Source organism: Hylobates moloch, unplaced genomic scaffold, assembly GCF_009828535.3.
Source record: "Hylobates moloch isolate HMO894 unplaced genomic scaffold, HMol_V3 SCAFFOLD_13, whole genome shotgun sequence".
In the NCBI taxonomy this organism is placed as follows: domain Eukaryota; kingdom Metazoa; phylum Chordata; class Mammalia; order Primates; family Hylobatidae; genus Hylobates; species Hylobates moloch.
Genome location: NW_026652288.1, coordinates 97,852,144 through 97,876,908, shown reverse-complemented (window position 1 = coordinate 97,876,908; position 24,765 = coordinate 97,852,144). Strand labels below are relative to the sequence as shown.

At 38.8% G+C, this 24,765-nt stretch overlaps 1 protein-coding gene across 2 annotated transcripts in view; it reads right to left on the bottom strand.

The window, feature by feature from the left end:
• LPP (LIM domain containing preferred translocation partner in lipoma) overlaps window positions 1-24,765 on the bottom strand; it is a 722,568-nt gene that overhangs the window by 472,042 nt on the left and 225,761 nt on the right. For both annotated transcript variants that reach the window (XM_032171893.2, XM_032171894.2), the window contains exon 4: window positions 1,326-1,527. In XM_032171893.2, coding sequence (XP_032027784.1) covers window positions 1,326-1,518 — 193 coding nt within the window. In that variant the 5' untranslated portion in view covers window positions 1,519-1,527. The remainder of the gene's footprint in view (window positions 1-1,325; window positions 1,528-24,765) is intronic.

Genomic DNA, 24,765 nt, shown 5'->3' with positions numbered 1-24,765 from the left:
GCTTGATTAACTGCAAAGATGCGGTCTCTTTCTAAGGCAATAAAACATCATGGAGTGCTATAGAGATTAGTACAGCACCAAAGGCTTCATTTATTGTCCTTCAAGAGCAGCTTTCTGAGGGTTTCGTTCTTGCATTTTCTGAGGAAAAGGATACCCAAAGATCCACAGCTGCAGCTTAGCCATGCATGCTGAAGCCTGATCCTCTCTACCACCCAGCCTAGGTGTTCACCTTACACAAGCTAGACATCTGAACTAGGCTTCTGGCATCAGACCCAAAATACTAACAGACTAGTAAAGTGTTTCCTGGGTGCAGGAGAGGACAGGAAAGAAAAGAGGAGGACTGGACTGTATCACAGAGTGTGAAACACTTGCGTGCAATATTGACAAAACAAACATTAATGTCATCCAAGAAGCAACTGGAAACATCATGGGGTGGGTAAGATATTAATAAGCTTTTTAATGGTGGGACAGGGACAGAAAACAAAGGGAGTTAAATCTCCTTTCACTGTCTCTTCTCTCTCAGCTCCTAGAAGTCTAATATTCTTCAGTTTTTTTTAATTTTAAGTTATTGTTTCTTGAGTTTGAATAAGCTGCTAACATTCATTGGTGAAAATACGGAACCTTTTCAACCAAAGAGTATGGCACCATTTATACTGCCTCTGAGGCTTCGTGTGTGAGTGTATACATACACATGAGAGCTGGAGCTCACACAGATCTTCAAACTCTACTTGATGTAAACTGAATGCATTGTTATTAAAACCCCTGAAACTAGGCTTCACTCGAATTTGTCTGGGAGATTCAACAAATGCAGATCTCACAGAACACTCTAGATAACTTTATCCTTCAGCAGCCTAAGGGAAGAAAAACAGCCAGAGGAGGTAAACAATTCCATGCACTTTATTAGGTTCACTTTGTATAAGTTTCTGATTGGACTACTGCTTGGCAGCATTTGTGGACATTTGTCCAACGGCAAAAGGGAGGGACGACTGTCTGGTAGCTAAAATCCTAGAGGAGAATGAGCTGGAGGTGGAAGATAATGCAGTAGAAAGGCATTGAGCTATGACCAAAGAGGCCAGATTTCTATTTGAGCTCTAACCCTATTTCACTATGTAACCATAGCCATATAACCCATAAAAAATCTTTTTCCTAAAAGAGGGGGTTAGTCTAGACTATTTCCGGGGGCTCCTTTACTTTTAGTAGCCTATGACAACCACACTGTGAATTCACAAACTACGTTTTTCTGACATAACTTTGTACTACAAATCACCTATATAACATTGAATTTTCCTACTCCAAGTAACCAACTCTGAAATCCCAGCACTTACCCTCACCTCCAGGTTGTTTGTATGGATTGTACTTAGGTTTTGGAGCAACTACTGGGGCAAACTTTTTGGGTGGCTGTTGTGTAGACACTGAAATGCTGGGGTTCCCAAAGGAATGGGTGGTCTCCATCCGTGCAGGCACATGGCCGAGGGGCTCACCAGTGCTTTTGGGTGGCAGCCAAGATGGATGAGACATTGTTGGAATCTGCAATGAAAAAGAAACAAACACTGTTTTTATAGAAGCATGAAAACGAAGACAATACTCCTCATTTCATTGCTATTTCATGTTAATCCATACTAAATGAATCTTGATAAAGTTCTCTGGAAAGAAGGATGCAAGAAAATGGAAGAAGGAAAAATGAAGAGGCAGAGGAATCATGAGTAGAAAGAGGAGGAGGAAGAGGAGGAAGGAGAGGAAAAGGAGAATGAAAGAGAAAGAGGAGGAGCAGGAAGAGAACACTCACTCAAACTTGAATCTCTCCCTTCCAATAGTTACCTATTTTAGTGCCTGGCCACCCTTGGGAAATAGATATGAGTAAGAAATGGTTCCTAACTTGAAGGAGTTTTTATGGTAGGAGGATGGAAAAAAGCTTGAATTTTATTAATAATCTATTAAATTAATTATCTCACCAATTAAATGGTTATGCCTAAATGAAGTGCTAAGTTACCTAAGTGAGGTTAAGAACAAGTGTTGGTGAGATGCAGAAAAAGATAGGCTCACTTCTTGGTGGGGGAAGAATTAACAAGATTTTATTGATGAGGTGATATACAGACTGGGTTTGAGTGCTAAGTAGGGTTGAGCCTGAAAAATGTTAACAAAATTATATAGGCAGAAAAGTACACAGCGTTTACGTTTAGTGTGCTTGGAGGGGGAATAACAGAAAGCAGCAAGCAAAAGAACTAAAAGGTGGGTTGAAACCAAAGCACAGACAGCTCAGCAGCCACAGTTGAGTTTAAATTTACTCTTCAGGCATTAAGGAACCACTGAAAGTTTATTTTGGAAACAGGGTTTTAACAGATACCTGGCAGGACACTTTTAAATGATCCATCTGCAGGAGCGGCTCTGGTCCCCACCAAGTGGTATGTGGAAAAGGGGAAGAGGGGCATATTGGTTGCCACAACATCTGGGACAATTATTAAAATTTAGGGCCAGAGGATAGAATATTCAACACATGTAATGCAAAGGTCAGCCCTGCACAACAAAGAAATGCCCATCAACATGTATGTTGAGCTAATACCATGTTGGACCTTCATGAAAAGCTTACTTAAACTAGGAGGGGAACAATCAGCCCAGCCCAGATGCTGCTCTGATCACATTGCACACACTATTTGAAGAAAGGAAATGTCTCCTCTGTCAGGGTAAGCCAATCACCTCTCCAGTCAGCCTGCCTGCTGGGGATGAGACTCAGAGGCTGCTGCCGAGGAGGGCTCTCCAAGCCTGATTGCAAGAGCTCTCTAGCACAGGGACGCCCGGAAGGCACCCTGTACCCACCCCCAGCCCAAAAGCCACCTACTAATTTATTAATTGAACTGAATTAATTAAGAGGGCTACATGATTACCTCCAGATGTCTGTAAAGACAAAGAGCATCAGAACACAGAAATCAAAGGCCTCAGTACATGGCATAGTAATAGAGAGACAGGGTGGAGGGGAAAGCTGGGAAACAGTGTTGCCTGGATATAAACACCAGTCCACACCACCAACAAGTGGCATGATTTTGAACGGCATCTCCTCTAGAGCCTCAGATAGTTTCATTTTCAGAGGACTCAGCCAAGCACAAAGGCTCACACCTCTAATACGAGCACTTTGGAGGCCAAGGCAGAAGGATCACTTGAGGCCAGGAGTTCAAGACCAGCCTGGTCAATAGAATGAGACTCGGTCTCTACAAAAAAATTTAAAAATTAGTAGGATATAATGGTGCACACCTGTTGTCCCAGCTACTCAAGAGGCTGAGGTTGGAGGATCACTTGAGCCTGGGAGATTGATGCTGCAGTAAGCTGTGATTGCACCACTGCACTCCAGCTTGGGCAACAGAGGGAGACCTTCTCTCAAAACACAAACAAACAAACATATAAACCTCTGTCTTCCTTAACTCTCGGAATTTTTATGGCCACCAATGAAATGATATTAAAGTACTTTTTATAGTATAAAATGCTATGCAAAGTGAGAAAAAAAAAGATGCCTCTATTCTTACAGAAAGTCAATGGCAATTTTATGACCATCTTGCTTGGAAGAACAGCTTAAAGTACAGTTTTCTTAAAAGACGAGGATAACATGAATCAATGACAAAGACTCTAAACTGGGAATCAGGACACATGCTATTGAAGCCAGTGATGGTACTGGCTTTTCACTCTGGTTACAGGGCCTTTCTTTTCTTTTTTTTTCCCCCTGTACCTTTTGCATATTCATATATACACACACATACATACATGTATATATATACACACACACAAAGACACACATATACTTGCTAAACTCTGAGTTCCTTAAAAGGGTAAGGACCATATTTTACACATTTATAAACTACCATTAAGGCCTAGCACAAAACCAATATAGAAAAACAACCAATGAATGTCTGTTTTACTCATGGTTTTTAAATTTAGCTGCACATTTGGAATAACTTGAGATGATTTTTTTTTCTAAATACCAAAACCAAACCTATCTCACATGGCTGAGAAATGCCAATTTTGGTTTTGCTTTTGCTTTTAATTGAGGCTTGGTCTTCTACTAAATTGGGATAAAAGTGATAAAAGTGACTGGTTTGCTTTCAGTATGACTAAAGTGAATATAAGTGCGAAATAAAAGGGATCAAGTAAAGGTTTGAAACGTTTAATGCATTATGCACATTTGTAGTATAAATGTTAATTATAATTTTTAAAATGGCTTAATACTATCCTTGGAAGGTCTCTATAAATCTAACATCATTTTATAATAAAAGGTTTAAAAATTGGTTAATACAGGATGCAGTAGTTTCTTAAGCAAAGATTCACATTTTTCATAGCAATCCCAAGTTACTCACTGACTGTATCATCTTGGCTTTTCAGATATAGCATAGATATAAAGAAATAGGCAATTTCTGGGAAAGTATAAATAAAATTTAAGCATCAATATGCAAATCATTGGCTCCACAGTCATTTCAACTATCCCCAGCATCATAAATTACCCGCACACTGCCCTCCATGAAGAAGCACCTCCAGCTGCTCCTCCTGAGAGGCCCATCTTCTGATCAATCATTTGTTTGCAGATGACCTTCTCAGTATCTTCTCTTACCATTCTTCTGCATGTCAGCAGTGACCCAGTGACACCATTCCCAGGATCTATAATAAGTTTTCATGATTCTGAACCCTTGCTCATGCTGTGTTCACATCGACAATGCCGTTTACCTCTCTTCACTTTCTACCAAGCCCTATCTTTTTACATTGTCTCAACTCAAATGTCTCTAACTCTGTGAACATGTCCCTAACTCCTCCAAAGAAGACTAGCTTAATTCCTTTTTCTGGGCTCTTTAGTACTTTCTGCATACTTATAACAATCCACAAGAAAGCCATTTATTTACCTGCCTACATGTCCCAACAAGTTGGAAACTCCAAATATTCTCACTATACCGGCACAATGCCTAGGCAAGAAGCCCTTACACAAGTATGTTACACAGAAATGGGTGAATGAATGAATGTTACCCTTTCTTAGTTACTCATATCTTTCTAGAATTGCTATAGCATTCACTGATACAATCATCTCTTTTTTCTGCCCTTAATGTGGTGATGTAATGAAGCATGCTGATAGATTTCCAGATATTGAACTATCTTTGCATTTGTGGAATAAAATCCTATCTAGTCACAGCTGCAGTGCCCTCTTTAGCAATCACTGATACATTCAACTCTTTTTCCCTCCCTTAATTTGATGATGTAATGAAATATGTTGATAAAGTCTAGATATTGAACCATCTTTGCATGCCTAGAATAAATCTTTTGTTATACTTGTTTTGATATATTAATGAATTAACTAGGCTATTTTATTTATAATTTGTGTATATATAATCATAATAAATATCATTTTATATCATTTTTTTCTGCTTGTTTTACTTATCATGATTAGGTTTTGATAGGGGAGTTTTCTCCAAGCTCCTCTACTGTCTAGGTTATTTAACAACTACATTGGAATTATCTGGTTTTTTAAAGGTTATCCAAACTCAGCACAAAGTCATCTAAATACATTTTCTTTTAACAGACATTAATCATATTGCCAGTAACTTCTATGATAGTAGTAGTAGTTTTCTATTTATTCTAAGGTCATTTTGCAGTACTTTTCTGACAGAAATTCACTGTTTTTTCCTAGGTTTGATCTCTGCTCTCTCTTAACCAAGCTACTTCTTGTCTAAAGATGACTTCCAACGTACTATGCATCAATTTAGATCATAAGCATTACTTTCTACTAGTCCTTGAAGGCAAATCTTGCACTATATCCTACAGTTCAAGTTATATATCCTTATAGTACAATTCCACAGCATCTACATACTGTTGTCACATATTCATCACATGGTGCTCTGCCCATCTGCTTTCCTGTTTCCCAAACTAAATTCACAAATCCTTGAGAGTGGAAATATTTATCATTTTATAATCCCAGGGGCTACCACATGATAGGTACTCAATAAAAATGTCTGTTAATTTAATGAATGAATGAATTTATTTGCCTGGCACTGGAGCTATAGATGAATCAGATTCTCATTCTTTACTCAAAGAGCTCAAAGACTATTTGAGGAAGAAATATTTATAAATGTGAAAAGAGAAAGAGAGCAACACAGAAAGCACATGAAAAATCTTGGGGGATATCAGAAAAGCTAGCATAAGCTTGGCAGAGGTAGCCCTTAACCAGGACTTTGAATGCTGAGTAAATAAAAGAAAACTGGAGTCCAGGGCAAAGACTAGAAATAATACTGTGAGCTTGGGTATGAAGCAAGGCATTTCTGTAGGATAGGGATCAGACTAGTGGTACCAAAATGAGGGATTCAGGGAGAATAGTTAGGGGAAAGTTTTAAAAAATAACATGAGTCCTGCCTTTTAAAGGTCTTATATAAAGATAAGAAGCTAGAGCTTTTATCCTGGAATAGGAAGATAACAAGAGTGAAAACTCCAGGTACTAAAAATTAAATCGTGTAGGATGGATCCAAGGAAAGTGATAAATCCAATAGTATAGACATAGAGTCCCTGTGACCCCAGTTCTAGTCTCAGCTATACAAGCGTGACCTTTAACAAGAGATGACACTCATTTGCAAAATGAATACCTGTAAAGTCCCAATCAGCTCTAATATTTTACAGTGCTTTCTTTCTCTAAAATCTTCATTACAGCCCTTCATTTTGATAAATGAGTTTGATGAAACTTCACAAGTTTAATGAACGGATGAACTAGCACATATCATTGGGGCTTCTTGGCTTCTCAGAGAGACCCATGTAAACACAAAGATAAGCAGTGGTGAGAACTGGTGTTGCTGGACCAAGATTTACTCTGCTCTTACTTCCCCTCATTCTAGACAGGTTTCACTCGAAGCTCATAATCATCATGAAAGCAAGAAGTGAAAGGGAAGATTTCCAGAGAGGCTCTGAGAATACACAACCACCATCAGCAGACAAGAAAGCAAGAGCAATGGCCCTCCTTTAGTAAGCAAGATGCCTACTGCTGAAGGGAGCTGGGGAACTGCTGCTTCCTCAGCGTTGCTCCTTCAGAAATTGTCAAATGCAAGCAATTAAGAAGAACTTAAGAGGTTTCACCTATCAACTCCTCTGCTGCTCTTCTGTCTTTTCCCCCAGCTGTCCTAAGAAGACCAGAGACTGATAATAAACAAGTGTTTATTGAAGGTTTATTATATGTCTAGCAAATTTTCAACGGCCACAGAGTCATATGAGGTAGCAGGATCATTACCCACATCTAGCAAATCAAGAAAGTAAGACTGTAAGAGGTTGAATAACTTTCTCAAGGATATACAGCTAACGAATAGCAAAGCTGAAGGTGGGACACAGATCTTTGTCTCCAAATCTCCGGTCTTCACTCTGTACTACCTCCCTATTTGGAGAAGAAAAGAAAACACCACAATTCAAAGGAAATCAGCACTTAACAGTAGTTCTTGCTCTTATTATTTCCATTCCAGCTCTTGAATTCTACTTGCCGTAATGTTTTCTCTATTCTGTACTCTCAAATCTAATCATAATAAGCCACAGGACCACAAAGTGATGAAGCCAATAGTCAACAGACAAAAAAAAATCAAGGCACAACAGAAAGCAAATAACTACAAAAGGCTATGTGATGACCAGGACCCACCCCATATAGGTGGGAAAACTTAGGGCCATAGTCAAACTGACAATTAATACTAACAAAGCTACTAAGCCTCTCTCAGGATACCATGTGAATGCCAAGTCACTGTCATCCACAAAAACAGAAAGAAGTAGTGTTTGGTCATATTTTCCTTTTTTTCCTCCAAATCAATATGCTACTCTTCTAAAAAGATTTATATAGATCACCAAAACTGAAAAACAAACAACCATTATATCATATTATCTAACATCCAGTACAATAAACTTAGTGTAGTGTTTATCAAAACAGTCTGCACACTAACCTCATATGGGGATCTTTATGTATATACTCTGATTCAAGGGTTGAGAATAATTGACTTACAGCATTTCTATTAATCTTTAAATGACATTGTATTAGTCCCTATACCTTCCTGGCAACTAACTCAAGGCCTAGCTCTTGGTCAGTGTGCACTGAATAAATGAATGATATTAGAAAAGGGACATACATTAACACCACAGAATTGAGGGACTATTTGACTTCAACATCAGAAGTAGCTGATGGCAGACTAACGTTTAGCATTCATGTCCCTTAGCAACATTTTCTTCATTGAAACAAGCCGTTAAAATTTAAATAACACTCTCCTATAACTTTGAAGGTTTTTTTTTTTAAAAAAAAAAAGTTCTCTTTACACACAAGTCCGTACCTTCCTGGAATTTCAAAGCTGCTTTCCTAATCATCCACTGAACTGCTACAATGTGGTTCCCCCTCTGGGCTATACGGCTCTCCACTATTGTTCACATCTCAGTATTTAGTGGAAAGATGCCTGATCTTCAGAATTCAGACCCAGCTTCTAGTCTTAGCTCTGCCATGAGCCCACTGTGTAACTTCCATTATCTCTGAAATCTTGCGTCCTTCTCAAAAAATGTAGTGATGGAATTAGATGGTACAAGTGCAACTCTGCTCACAAGCTTTTATGAGTCTATGAAAGATCTTGACTTTAGTAGCCAACGCCAAGTAAAGCAGATTCTATATCATCCGTGATTCTCCTCATTGTTTTGATATCATCTGTAATTCTCTCTTTGCTCATCAGTGAGGAAGCACAGTCCTCTTTTTCTCTTTTTCTGTCACCCGTTTCCCTGACTCTTCTATCCTCCCCCTTGAAGGAAGGATTCTTGGGTTGATCTCAGAGATTAACAAGGTATCAATCAAGATGTATTATGCACAAGTAAATAAGTATTTAGGCAAACCTTTTCCAAACGGTGTAAGTCCCTACCAGGGTAATTGCGAAGCAGATATGCTGTGGCATGTGGTGGAAGCGTGGGAAGACAGCATTGAAGAATAAGGCAGGCTGAAAATTACACACAATTGTTAGTTGAACAGCAAATGTATTCACTCTTCCTCTGAAGCATCAGGTCAGATAGAGCTGGAAGGGCAAAGCAGGATCTACCATGGGCTGAAAATGTCAATGTATTCACTCAACTTCTTCTTACAGACAGCTTTGGCCGAGCACTGGCTAAGTGCCCCACTCTCTGCTTGGACAGCTGGCATTGCTCAGAAGAGGTAACGAGAGAACAACGCTACAGAAATGCCAAACCTTTATATAGGCTATCTGAGAGACATTTGGAAAAACTGGAAAAGGCACTAGACTCAGATGCAGAGGACTTGGGTGTAGTTTCTATCTAGCTCAGTCACTAACTGGGTCTATGACTTTCGTTCTTAACCTCTTTGAACCTCAGTGACCCTTCTTATCTGTACACTAAATATTAGATATCCACTACCATTCCCTCTAACTCTCATGTTTCCATGATTCTCCCACAAGTCCACAAGTTCAAGGAGCTAAGGTTTCCTACAAAACTATGTTTTAACTCCTATGAGACCAGGGAGTGCAGATGAGGGAAGGTAGGGTTGGAATCAGCACATTAAATGCCCATCTGCCTTGCACAGAGTACTAGAAAAAAATAAATTAACACTAATGGTGCACTCCTTGTTCTTGGCAATGCTGCAGGTGACAAGAAAAACTCAGCGGCATTTCAGGATCTAAATGAACTACGAAGCAGCAAGGGAGAGAAGCATCAGGTCTAGACAAGTAAACATTGTCTCAGATAAAGAAGTTAGACAGGGCCGGGCCCAGTGGCTCAGACCTGTAATCCCAGCACTTTGGGAGGCTGAGGCAGGCAGATCGTTTGAGGTCAGGAGTTCAAGATCAGTATGGCCAACATGTTGAAACCCCTTCTCAACTACAAATACAAAAATTAGCCAGGCACGGAGGTGCACGCCTGTAGTCCCAGCTACTTGGGAGGCTTAGGCAGGAGAATCACTTGAACCCGGGAAGCAGAGGTTGCAGTGAGCCGAGATCGCACCACTGCACTCCAGCCTGGGAGACAGGATGAGACTCCATCTCCAAAAAAAAAAAAAAAAGAAGTGAGACAGAACAGTGACATGCCTCCACACTGCACTTTCACTTCAGATTCAGAATGGCACTCGAAAAGGAAACAATCGACCCTGACAGGGAAACAATAGCACTGAAAGATCAGGACTCTCAGGAGAGAAGGTTAAGGACAGAACAAATACTGACTAAGTGGCCTTTTGTTTGCCACAGTTTCTATCAGTCAAGGAAAAAAAAGACATGGTTGACAACAGTCGGGACACACTACTTAAGAGCTAAAAGGTCATAGAGAGCCCCAGCTAGGAGAAATCTTAGGAAATAATTTACGTCTTCTAATTTGAGTATTCAAATACTGAGATTTAGAGAAGCTAAAGAAACTTATGCAATGTAATAGGGCTGCTAGAACATATCAGAGGCTGAGTTTAAACCCAAATGGTCTGTCTCCAAAGAGCATCTGCAGTGGGAAAGTTTGACTAAACAAGCTTATAACTCTGTTGATTGCTAGATTATAACTAGAAGGGGTAGGTAAAAGGCAATGGAATTGGGCATAGAAGTAAACAATTTCTCTGCCAAGAAAGTTCGCAAACATGGCACTGAAAATTAGCACAGAAGATAAATGGCCCCAACCTTGCATTCCAGGTCACATTTGATAACAATTGTTCCACGTGGCAAAGTAACCAAGAAAATGTGAACTCTCTCTGGACCTCAGTTTCTGCAGATTTAAAATAATAAGCAACTAATGATGATCTTCAAAATCTCCTCCCACAACTTCTTATGATCCATAATGTTATGGCTAGTCTGTGGAGTGTGCTGTGCTGGCAAAAAAACGGGCTCTTTGGCAGGTTTCTTCTCTAAGTCCTTGATTCTAATAGACTGCTTTTCTGTTCAAGGCCAAGAGAAAACAGGCAACAATAGCCTGCACCTCTTTGAGTTCAGTAAATCTGCTTCTAAAGGTGGAAATCTGGATTTGTAAAGGTGAGATGCTAAGTGCCTAATTCATAAAGATTTTGCCCCTCACCCAGGAGGAAAAAGTGACAATAGGAAAAATCACCAATATGATCTCTAATGAGACCTAGCAATCTCTTTAATGGTTATCTAGCATCTTCTATTTCTAAACCTACCAATAACTGTGTAAGTCTGCAAGTTAACTGCAGCTCACTTAGCTGTGTTTCCCTGACAGCTTGTTCAAACTTGTATTAAAACATGTAAACACTCCATTTTAGATATCCATTTACAAGTCTGTCATGCCCATTAGTCAGGCCATGAAATTTTGCTACCACTTCAGGATGTTCTAATTATCTTAATTTCTTAATGATTCTGTTTGTATTTTTCTGTTATTGAATATTTATTTTGATATCTCAATAAAAAAGACGATTTTAAAAGCAATTTTAGTTATAACTTGAAAAAGTAGAAATTCTTAATTTTTTCTTTGATGAATATGAGTCTACTATTGATAAATGTTAAGACTTATTTACAGCTGATAACATTGCTTGTGGCTGTGAAGCAATGTTTATTCAGGCCACATAATCTGCTAAGAGTAATCATAGCAACAAGATGGGGAGTTAGCGATGATACTTCAGCCTTTTGAACATCATATTGTTCACAAAACTGTCAACTGTGTTGTTTGTATCCTATATCAGAACTACTATAAATAAGCTTAGAGCTTTTGAATCGAGTTTGGACATTATAATTTATTTGTTTATTTTTATTATTATTATCATTATTATTATTTAGAGACAGGGTCTCACTCTGTTGCCCAAGCTGTAGTGCAGTGGTACCATCACGGCTCACTGAAGCCTGCAACTCCTAGACTCAAGTATTTCTCCCACCTCAGCCTCTCCAAAGTAGTCGGGACTACAGATGTGCCACAATGTCTGGCAAATTTTTTAATTTTTTTGTAAAGACAAGGTCTCACTATGTTGCCCAGGCTAGTCTCGAATTCCTGGGCTCAAGCGGTCCTCTCACCTTGGCCTCCCAAAGTGCTGAGATTAAAGTCATCACACCTGGCCTGTAATTTAAATTACTATTATTGAATTAATATTTTATTGTTATTGTAAATTAAAGCTTCCAGTTTAATCTCTGATTCTCTAATTACATATAATCTTAAATATCTATTAAGAAAAGCTCAGCTGGGAGCAGTGGCTCACACATATAATCCTAGCACTTTGGGAGGAGACCCTGGATTGCTTGAGGACTGGAGTTCGAGATCAGCCTGGGCAACATAACAAGATATGTCTCTGGAAAAAAAAAACAATAATAATTTCTAAAAAACATCAGCTGGGCACGGTGGCTCGCCTCTGTAATTTCAGCTACTCGGGATGCTGAGGTGGAAGGATCACTTGAGACCAGGGGTTCAACGTTACAGTGAGCCACAATCATGCCACTGCACTCCAGCCTGGGCAATAGAATGAGACCCTGTCTCTAAATAAGTTTTTAAAAATCAACTTTATTCTAAAGCAAAATATAAGTAAATTGCTAAATTTAAAATTTTTAATCCATAAATAACAGAAAAAATAAAGTGGTACCAGAGATATAAATTATCAACCTTCAAGGACCATGAGATACAGTTTTAAAAAACAAAGAAATCCAACTTCATGCATTATATACTGTAAATATAATTTTTATTTAACTCCAATTCCAAGAGCCTAGAGAAATTATTTCTCAGTATTTGAAATGGTATGAAAAATAGGCAAGCTTCTCACTAGTTTAAATTATGTAAGAGAGGCTAGTTTTGCAATTTCACATTTAAGAGCAAAACAATTGGAAGCATTTTCAACTGGGGACCTTTTTCTTAAGTCATTTTGGAAGTTGTTCCACTTTTATTTCAAGATTTTGAAACGGAGACAAAATCTGGTTAAGCATTAACCAATGGCAACAGAGTAAAAATGAACCAGGCTGTTTCAAATCAGTTTCAGAATCACATCTGTGGACATCATCCCTTTTAAGTTTCTCTTGATGACAGAACTGTTGTAGTAGCTTCTGTATTTTTATCAATTATTGACCACTGTGTAAAAATATAAAATAAAATACATGAAAAATATACTCAGCTAATGTTCTGGGGAAATAAAACACAAATACACACACACACACACACACACACACACACTTTAGATATTTTTAAGGAAGTAGCAAAGGACCCAACATTCACCAATACAGAAGTTTAACATCCTTGAAGTGTGAATTGTTAATGAAGACATTTCATCTAATGTGGCGCTCAAGATGAAGCTTACCCACCATCTGAGTTCATTTGTACATGTCCAATGACAAGGAACTCATTACCTTACAAGACAGCCCCTTCCATGGCAGAAAAGTTATGACTGCTAGAAAGTTTTCTGCAGCTGAAGCCTGTATTCCCGTAAGTACCACTTATTGGTCCTACCTGTGCCCTCTAGAATCACAAAACCTCTAATACATAGCAGACCTTTATATATTTCAGGTAAGTTATTTGTTTCCCACTCAGTTTACATCTTCATGTGTTTCAGCTTTAATCAGTCTAGTTCTTCCCCTCTTTAAAAAGTAGCCTTACAACTTTATAACCAAATATTAAAGATAGATTTTTAAGTCCCAAACCAGTAGCTTTCAAACTTTTCCTTAGCAAAATAAATGGTTTCTTCATGCCAAATCATAAAGAAAACCTCAAGTATAAATAGACAAATTAATAAAACCATTACAGGGGCATTTAAATCGTCATACTTTGGCAGAACATACTTTAATTTGGGGGAAGCATAAAATGCATTATTGCCCTAGTATCCCCAGTATGCTATGAGCCAGACTGGAAACCCGCTGGTCTAAAATATTACAATACTGTGAGTGAAGAAAAAAACAAAATTGGTATCTTCTTTATCTGTATTTTCCTAGTACCTAATACACAGTATATCCCATCACCAGAGCTCAGCAAGTGATTATTATATAAAAGAGAAGGTAAACCTAAACACATGAAAATACTAAGACTTAAGCTCTGGTTTTGGATCATTTTAATTCACATTTTAAACACTGTTCTTGAAGGCTCTGTATAATTAGGATGACCATACATCTCCAATTTATACCTGCTGTTTTGGTGTAATTATTAACAGTGACCCTTTGCAAAAGTGTCCCAGTTTTGATGATAACTCATAATCACCTACTTAAAACACTGTGATAATGAGGTTTTGGTCATTTAGTCCAAGTGAATCCTGAATACAGTCAAGTCCTCTCCCTGAAGTTCCATATGGCTAAAGCCCTCCCGTACTTTTGAGTTCATTACTGGCATTGATAAGAGGACAGAGCAATTAGCAACGGGAAGTAGAGGAGGCTTTGGGGGCTTCCCTGCTTTAGCAGCATGTGCTCTTAAGAAGGAAAGAAGGTACTAAAATGAATCTTCAGGAGAAAAGCAAGATATAGCAGAAACCTAGCAGAAACTATTATCATCTAACCTATTCACTCAGCCTCTTTCTGAAGCAAAAATGTCACTTTTTCTTAAAAAAATAAAAATAAAAATAAATCAGAGTATTTACTTCAATTTTATCTTTACCACCCGACCCCCCACACACGAGATTATCAGTGATTTTATAATATATATTTGGTTACAAGTACTAGAAGGACAATATGTTGCCTGATTCTTAATTTGGAGCAGGAAAAAAAATGTGTCTAAAATATATCCAAATGCACTCACTAGGGTACAATGTAAAGGTGGAAGGGATTACTAACAATTATTTCACATTTCTAAATAGGGGTTACACAGAGTTGAGGGAAAAGTCAGAAGAATTCAGTGCAGGCTCAATATTTTGGGATGTTTTAAAGTGGTTCTTTTATGGCCTATTAATTCCACGTGCAGTTGCCTTGTGTCTGGGTGGGTTTTGTTACTGCAGTGGCCTCCCATCAATTCCAGCACCACCTCCTTTTTCAATCAGGGTTGCCTTATAAATGCACCTCAGCATGTGGCCAGGATGGTCCCAGTTGCCCATTCTGCTTGTTCTGGAAATTTCTTTTACCTGTTTTGCCCATTTATTGTCAAGACAATTTAGAATTTTTTGGTTAAAATTCAAGAATAAGTGACCTGTGAGTTGTACTAACTGTGATTGCATGAAATGTGGGGAAAACAACTGTTTAACAACCTCTATGTTTCCTTTTAAGAATAAGTCTATTTAGTTTGTTATAAAGAAGCCATTTTACATTAATTCTCATTGCAAAATTTGTATTTGGCTGCTGAGGAGGCAAGTGGGGTCAAAACAGTGCAGCGAGGGAGCAACAGTATAGAAAGTTGGCAAGCTTTTTTAAGACAGAACTCCTCCCAGACATGGTAAGCACTGATGTGTTATAATATCGCATGTCTCCGTGTAGTACTTTCCAAGACGTTTGAAACCAAAACAGTTTAGAATACTCTCCCACCTCAGGGTCTTCCCTCCTTATGGCATTTTTCTGATAAATAGGAATTCCCCCTTAGGGATTCCCTAAAGTAAAACTGTTGCAGTCCATTCTGTTATATAATTAACTACACTGACAAGTAGAGATGTAATAGAACGTAATTGTTACTCTGGCTCCAATTTAATATCTACTACACACAAATCCTTATGGAAGACATGCCGGAAATATGAACACCATCACCTTTAATGTGGTGGATATGGTGGATCGACACTCAAACTTCCCATATTGCACAGGCTGTCTTGCAGGTAAGGTTTGATTGCAAAAGAAATTCTGCCAAAATATATGTAATTGGCTTAATATTTGAAAGGCAAAAGTAAGATGGAAGACATGTTTCTGCTGTTCGCCCTGTTTTCTGTTAGAAGAATGGTCACACAGACATGGGATTTTTCAGTATCCACGTTCTCATGTTGAGTTTTCAGCTTGGTGGCTGTCAAAAAGCAGCCGTGACAAAAAAAGTAAGTAGCTAGACTCTTATGTCTCAGGGTCCAGCTACCATCATTCTGACTATGGCTTTTGATTTGTGTTTCACAAGTTTTGTGATGTATTACTGAACTCAGTAATTCCCATGGTGGCTTCACTATTTTCGTCTTTCTTGATTGTAGAAAATGGAATAATTTTGTGTAGTTTTGCGATTCATTTCTGGAGACAGCCTTGATTCTGCTCCACGCAGTCCATCTAATTACTTCTGTGAAACACCCTGTATTAAGTACCTTCCACTTAAAATCTCTAAAGTGGCTTGTTTCCTATAGTGAACCCTGACTGAAACTCCCTCAAGATCCTTACAATTTATGGGCAATAACGATATTTTAACAACAAGGGACAGGTTCAAATTCATCATGCAAATAAATCCTGAGTGCTTATGCAAAGCACTTGGATCACCTCTAGAAGAGCCGTGCGCAGAGCACACCCAGTGCCGTCCCTCTCAGAGCTCCCAGTCCAGGGGGAAGAGGCTTGCTACAACTCCAGAAGTACTGAGTGATGTGGAGGAAGCCGGCAGAAGTCGAATCTAGTCTGATCTCCGCATGCCAGCCTCAGCTCTATCACTCACCAGCCCTGTTTTCTAACCAAGGGGGCTAGATGAATGAAAGTCCCTTTCTCTCCAACATTCCACGTCTCCACAGATGAGTCTTTGTACTCATGAGGGAATTTACTTGGATGTAAGTCCTAACGAGACTTCCTAAATTTTCAGTTCCCTAAATCTGAAGGTCAGAACACAAAGGTCACATAACACACATGCTTGATATAGTTTAAAAGGGAACAGGAATCCGTGACCCCCAAGTATTCTGTGGCAGCCTACAACTAGAAAGCCTCGAGGAGAAAAATCCAAAACTGTGGTTGCAGTACTTGTTAAGAACAGCAGAGAACAAACGGTGTCTTCAGGGTCTCTCTCTTCTTGGAAAATTTCTGCCTCCATGTCTCACAAGAAGGAAGATAATTTACACACACTGGCTTCTCTTAAAGTACTCAGACCAATAGGTATAGTAAAAGAAATATTAGGCAAATGCAGTAATGCTTAGATCTCTCAAGAAAAGCCACTAATTTCCTTTTGTGTCAGACAAGAAAATCTTTGAAACTCATAAATGAGAAGGAGTTTTTGTAGACAGAAAGAAAAACAGCAAGAGAGACCTAGTAAAACATCTAAACCCAGTTCTGGCACCCGCTCCAGCAGTGGCTGCAGGCCAGGGCCTTCCAGGCCTCACTGAGCCTTAATTCCCTCACCTGTAAAATGGAGACAACAGTCCTGCCTGGCTTACCCCATGGGTGTTTATGCTGATCAAGTGAAATACTAAATGTTAGAGCATTTTGTAAATAGCAGAGTGATATACATATGAAGGAGGACTATTAATAAAGGAATTTCAAAGGAAAGCTATAAATAGTACGTTTTTAAGCCCAGGCAGCAAAAGAAAATGTAAATATAGCAGTGATTTTACAATTTTGTGATCTAGGGGAAGAAATGGTGATCAGAATTGTGACAAACAATGATGTCCAAAAGAGAAGAGAAACCAGCTCAGCTCTGTCATAATTGTCTCAGTTCCTGTACCACACACAACAATGGAAAGATTGCAGGGAGGGGCAGGAGCAGGCCTGTGACTGTGGCACACCAAAGACACGGAGACACAGCTCCAAGAAAATGACGCTTCTACCTCCGTAATAATAACAGTCAGAATCTCATGCTGTGGGTCCTCTAAGGATCTGAAAGTGGCTTATGCAAGTGACTTTACCACTTTCTCAGTTTTATCTCTTAGAAGGAACACAACTGGACAGAGTGAGGCCAAACTCCAGGTTTGCTCACCTGGATGAACAGAAATGCAAAGGCAGATCTCACCCACAGTTAGATTTCAGGACCCAGAGGGGATAGGCAGATTCAGACAAGATTCAGGCAACAACCCACTCAGATTTCTTCTTTTTTTTTTTTTCTTTCTTTTTTTTTTGAGACAGAGTCCCACTCTGTTGCCCAGACTAGAGTACAGTGGCACGATCTTGGCTCACTGCAACCTCTGCCTCCCGGGTTCAAGTGATTCTCCTGCCTCAGCCTCCTGAGTAGCCAGGATTATAGGCTCCTGCCGCCACACCGGGCTAACTTTAGTATTTTTAGTACAGATGGCATTTCGCCACGTTGGCCAAGCCGGTCTCAAACTCCTGACCTCAGGTGATCTGCCCACCTTGGCCTCCCAAAGTGCTGGGATTACAGATGTGAGCCACCACGCCCAGTCTCAGATTTCTAAGAGACCGTGGAGGGAGACTAAGCAGTAGGTCAAGCACAGCCAAAACTGCTCAGTGCCCTCCATCCTCAATCCACTGTCAAGCAGCCAGGTCAGCATACAAGTAAGAACTGAGCCAAAAGTCAAGTCCCAGGCCCTTGGGCACAAAGCCACAGGAGGAGTTCTAGTTCTGAAGCAAAACAGTGACCTATTAGTCTGTACTGAGGTGTAGTTATCACAAAGCTTTCCAGGGTATTAGGACATCAGGTGACAGAGAGGTGAAATAAGTGAGATAAATTAACCCTACCTATAATTCACATAAAAAGAGACCTCAGTGGCACACAAATATACCAAACACACACACACATACATACACACACACATACATACACACACAGAACTTAATAATAATCAGGGAAATATAAATTAAAATAGCCATGAAATGCTTTTTCAAACAGTTTGCCAAAAAATTGAAAGATTCATAAAATTCACCACGGGACAGGATTTGTCAGGAAATTAACATTCTTACAAACATACATATTCTCTATTTGTTTATATATGCAACATATTACATATTGTCTATTGATGCTTTTGCAGCACAAAGAGTTGAGGACCTGTGACAGAGACCATCTGGCCTACAAAGCCTAAAATATTTACTACTTGGCCCTTTACAGAAAAAGTTTGAGGACCTCAGGTGTAAACTTAAAAAATTACTGCTTTCAGTTACTACAGATGTAACAAATTCTTCTTTGTCTGAAGACTTTTGCTACTTTTATTTTTTAACATGACCACTAATTTATATCAGGGTTTATTGTGATACATACTCATGATGTAAGTTTTTCATTAACGCTGACCAATTATCCCAATGCCATGAGAATAATCCTTCCTTTTCGGAATGTATCAAGGTGGTTCTTTTATTGCCAATTAATTCTACGTACAGTTGCCCTATGTCTGGGTGGGTTCTGTTACTGTTGTGACCTCCCATCTATTCCAGCACCACCTCCTCCTTCAATCAGAGTTGCCTTATAAATGCACCTCAGCATCTGGCTAGGATGGTCCCAGTTGCTCATTACACTTATTTTGCAAATTTCTTTTACCTATTTTGCCTGTTTATTGTCAAGACAATTTAGAATTCTTTGGTTAAAATTCAAGAATAATTGACCTGAGAGTTGTACTAACTGTGATTGCATGACATGTAGGGAAAACAACTACTTAACAACCTCTATGTTTCCATTTAGGAATAAGGCATGTCTCAACTTATTCAAACAGTCCTTCATGTGAGTCAAAAATGTTCTAGAATCTTTTACAAGACAGGCACAGTTGCACAATTCTCATTAAAATATTTCCTCTTTGATTGGCTGTGAATGGGATCCTGAAGATTGGAAAGTACTCATCTTCAAAGGCAATAAAAAAAAACTGGAAATGAGGCATATGGAAACATATCTAAATTTACAAATAACCAGAGAAATGCTAATACCAAAAAAATATATATTTAATACTAGCATGATAGGGTAGATGCTGACTCACTCACACATTACTACTAAAGCTAAAAAAAAAAAAAATCCCTTTCACAAAACAAATCATCAATAGACAGAAATAACCATGAAAATATTAACCTCTGGGCCGGGCAGGGTGGCTCATGCCTGTAATCCCAGCACTTTGGGAGGCCAAGGCAGGCGAACTACAAGGTCAGGAGTTCAAGACCAGCCTGTCCAACATGATGAAAACCCATCTCTAATAAAAATACAAAAATTAGCCGGGCGTAGTGGCGCACACCTGTAATCCCAGCTACTCGGGAGGCTGGGGCAGGAAAATTGCCTGAACCTGGGAGGTGGAGGTTGCAGTGAGCTGAGATCACACCACTGCACTCCAGCATGGGCGACAGGGCAAGGCTCTGCCTCAAAAAAAAAAAAAAAAAAAAGTTAACCTCTGACCCACATAGCTCAACCCTCAGACATCATATATAAGATTATTGAAGAAGTAAGCTATATTTATGGATGTTAATCATCACAAAATTTTAAAATAATGAAAGAATTAAGATATGGCATAATCACTCAATGAAATATTAAAGTTATTAAAATTGTAATCATTCAAGAATATGCAGTGATATGGAAAATGCTTAATGTATGATGTCAAGAGATACACAGCATGATGGGTAATTTATGCTAATAGCTAAAGACTTGAAAGGAATACACAAATATGATCATGATAGATTGTACCTGTATCTGGGTAATAGATTTATAGGTGACAATTTTACAGTCTACATGTTCTGAACTTGATGGAATGTTGTAACTTCACTTGTACAAGTTTAAGAAGAGGGGACAAATTATTAAGTGTCTTCCAGATAAAAGGTTTGTAATTTCTTTGTCATTAAAGGCAGGAAAATGAGACTCAACGATAAGAAAAGCCTTTTCCTAAGGCCACAGACTAAGTTACAAGTAGAAATGGGACTAGAACACAGGTCTCTAGACTTAAGAGAGCATATTCTTTTCTACATAGCATTTTATATCCTTATTTTTCTAAAGGCAAACCAACTTTGGGGTCATTATAATGTCTTCATACATTATAAATAAGCAGTTGAAAATAGTAATATTTAATTACTCTCTAATACAACAACTGCTTTGAAAACCCTGCAAAATGCTTTGATGGGCTGGAGTTTGAATTAAACTTCTCTTCTGAATATGGCTATTGAACAGAATAGCGGGCATCAAAGCATGTCCTTCCTCACAATTTCAGAGCTCAGTTAAACGTTCATTTAATAGAAGGGGAAAACTGGCTTTGGATGTTTACTTTAGAAACTAAAAAGTCTCAGCTTGCATCATTATCACTCTTGGGGAAAAATTCATACAACATTCAGAAGCTAGTAAGAAATATTTCCTTGACTTTTCTCACTGCAGTCTGACAACGATTTGGGCAAAAGAGGTTTATATACCTGCATACACAATGGATAACCACAGTCAGTTTCTAATATTCTGTAATGCCTAAAGATAACATTGGGAGCTCACGTCTATTCCAATGTAATATGAATTTTGAGGGGTTGTAATTAGGTCCCAGTGGAGGTAATATTTAGAAAGGAACAAGGTAAAAGAAATTATCTACTAAAAGACAGTTGAGAATAAATGGCTAATAAGGCAGAGAGATTGTGTGTGTGTGTGTGTGTGTGTGTGTGTGTGTGTGTGCATGCTATGACTTAAGTACTATCTATTGAAGGTACACTTTCCAAGAGACTGAGCAACCACTTCTAGCAATTGGTGAGATCATTTCCTATTTCCTGATATGCCAGAGAACTTTCTTCCTAATTCCTTGGGTTTTCTCAATGTTGAAATACACATCAATCATTTCTCATACCTTTTTTTGTTCACCTATTGAAAAAAAGAATAAATTCTTCATTCCCTTGTGATATTATTCAAATCATGACAAAATTAAAATGGTGGGACTAGGAGTCAGGGTGAGGGAGAAGCCAAGTAAAATTTGACATACAAAAGAAGAATCATCTCAGTAGAGATAATTTTGGGGTTAAATGCATAAAGAAAGAAGAGTATACTAGCAACTTCACGAGAGCCTGCACTCAGGTTAATCTTTTCTTCTCACATATTCCTAATGCAGACTTTATCAGAAAGGACCCAGCCTATTGAGTGTTAGAATCTTCCTGTCAAAATATCTATATCCTCCAACAGATGCACAAACAGCTCCTTAGGGCAGAAACTATGCCTTTATCATCTTTTCCAGTCATAAAGCATGTTCCACAACGCCTGGTAAAGAGTCTCAAATATTTACAGAATTAGATTAAACACTTGCTTCTTTGTAGAGTGAATCAGAGAAATCTGCACAGATATGCAGCTAATTTTATTTTAGATAGCTTTCCATACCACAAGTATGGAACCTAAGTACAGTCCTCATTCTCTTTATTTATTTGTTTGTGACATTTTAATAGTGTTTGTAACTTACGTAAGTTCAGAAAGCACAGCACGTCTTTCCACTTTGTGGCCACATTCTGCCCAATTAACCCTCAGGGTCCATCCACCACCAGCAAGGGCCCTTCCCCTCTCAGCTCTATCATGAGGAAGGAACAACTGAACCCTCTCTTCACCCCCCCCCCACACGCTTACTCAATCATCCAACCAGTCCTGTGTTAATGCAAAGAGAACTGAAATATCTGCCTTAAAAGAGATTTGTAAAGTTCATAAATATCTCCGGTCCAACGTAAAAAGTGAAACACTGAATAAAGAAGCAACAGCTAAGGCACTATGGGAAGGTGAGGGGTTCAGGGGAAAGAAATCAGTTCTCAATTGAGGTGGACAGATAGAAAGAGACCAGAGGAGATTCCATCAAGGAGTTACATTTCAGCAAGGCCATAAAGGATGTACTGTCTAAGATAAGTAAGCAACTAGATCCCTAAAGAAAATAGGGGTAGGTGTTTGTGAACATCCCAAGGAGAGGCAAAGTCTTGACAAGAAAGGCTGGGTACTGGTCTGTATCCTTCGATTATTCCAACACCATCTCATTTGACCCATAGGGTGAACACACGGGGGACAGCAGCAAGATGTACTACGTAGGGCAAGCTTCTATCTCTCTGGCCCTTCGAATGCATCATGGAAAGCACTCTGGGACTTCTGAAATTTTTCTACACAAAGTCTCGCTCTGTCACCAGGCTGGAGTGCAGTGACGCAATCTCGGCTCACTGCAACCTCCGACTCCGTGGTTCAAGCGATTCTCCTGCCTCAGCCTCTCGAGTAACTGGGATTACAGGCATGTGCCACCATGCCTGGCTAATTTTTGAATTTTTAGTAGAGGCGGGGTTTCACCATGTTGGCCAGGATGGTCTCGATCTCCTGACCTAGTGATCTGCCCGCCTCAGCCTCCCAAAGTGCTGGGATTACAGGCGTGAGCCACTGCGCCCAGCCTTATGAATCTTTTCCTTCTGAATACCTAGACAACTGAAGATGGTTTGAGTCCCTTAGTAAATACCTGGATCATCAGGGCTGTCCATCTGCTAAGTGATTCTATCCCCATTATAAGCCATATATATATGGTGTGTACACATGTATGTAGATCTATACACACACACATGCACATACATACACTACCATACCTAAAAAGGCAAACAGACTTGGAAAAAATGTTTGGAACAAATAGGCCAGGCAGAGAGTTAATAAATATTTTGGATCCCAAATAAAGAAAGAAGGCATAAACTCAACAGATTAAATGGGCAAGGGCACGAACTTACACTTCATAAAACAATACATAAACTTCGTCAAAGACACATAGAACAAAATATTTCTAATGGTCAGAGATGATGAGAATTAAAACAATGGAGTACCATTTTGAATATGTTGGGCATTCCATTAGCAAGAACTAAACAAAAGAAACCACACTTATCTCTTTCTAAGGAGAGGAAAGTGTAAAACAAATGTGGTCTGATAAATGAGAACATTTGCTGCTGGTGGTGTCAATGATTAACGTCTCTTTGGAAATGACATGCTGGTAGTTATTTCAAGAGCCAAAATGTAAATGCTATTTGACCCAAATATCCCACTCTTGAGATTCTGTCTTAAGTATAAATCTAGTGGAAATAAAAGAATAATAATATATAATGAATTCCAAAGTAATTTGGAATATGTAGCAACATTGAAATTTAAAAATAATGTTAAGTGAAAGAAGTAAATTATTCTGCATATATTATAATTGAAACACTGTCAAAATATATTCAGGCCGGGTGCGGTGGCTCAAGCCTGTAATCCCAGCACTTTGGGAGGCCAAGGCGGGCGGATCACGAGGTCAGGAGATCGAGACCACGGTGAAACCCCGTCTCTACTAAAAAAATACAAAAAATTAGCCGGGCGTGGTGGCGGGAGCCTGTAGTCCCAGCTACTCGGGAGGCTGAGGCAGGAGAATGGCGTGAACCCGGGAGGTGGAGCTTGCAGTGAGCCAAGATCGCGCCACTGCACTCCAGCCTGGGCAACAGAGCAAGACTCCGTCTCAAAAAAAAAAAAAAAATATTCAGAGTTGAGCAAGGATTGGCTGAAAAGGAAAAAGAAAAGTAAGGAGAGGTTCAGAAATTGAGGTTCTGAACAGTGGTCTTCTTCATTGGTTTTGAAATTCTTTCGAAAATTTACGTAATTGTTGTTTTAATATTATTAAGATTTTTATGTAATTAAAAGTACTGAAGAAAATTTGCAAAGACTTCCATATATAGTATACATCTTTTAGATGAAATGTGTCCCTATCTGTGGCATACCATGCTAAGGAGGTAAGAAGAAAGCAGAGAAAATTAAGAAAGATAATAACAACAACAAAAATCAATTAAAATTAATTAAACATTGTCCACAGTGTCCACATTCAACACGACAAAAGAAACATACTAAATTTTCTCACTAATACACAGCAAAATATAGTCTGTGTCTGGTGTCATTCCTGATTATGTCTAGGAACAAATGTACCACAACAGGATAAAAAAGAGAAGCAAATTTCAGCTAGAATTAAATAGAATGGGACCCAAAAATAGAATCCTCATAAATTTTTAATATGTGATCAACATCAGTAATTTCATCCAAAAAACTTTAAAAATAATAAAGGCAAAAATAGAAGCATAACACCAGTATGCCTTAGTGCAGAGCACTGAATAGGCATTGTTTATAAACCAGCACCCAGATTGACTTGAACCAAGT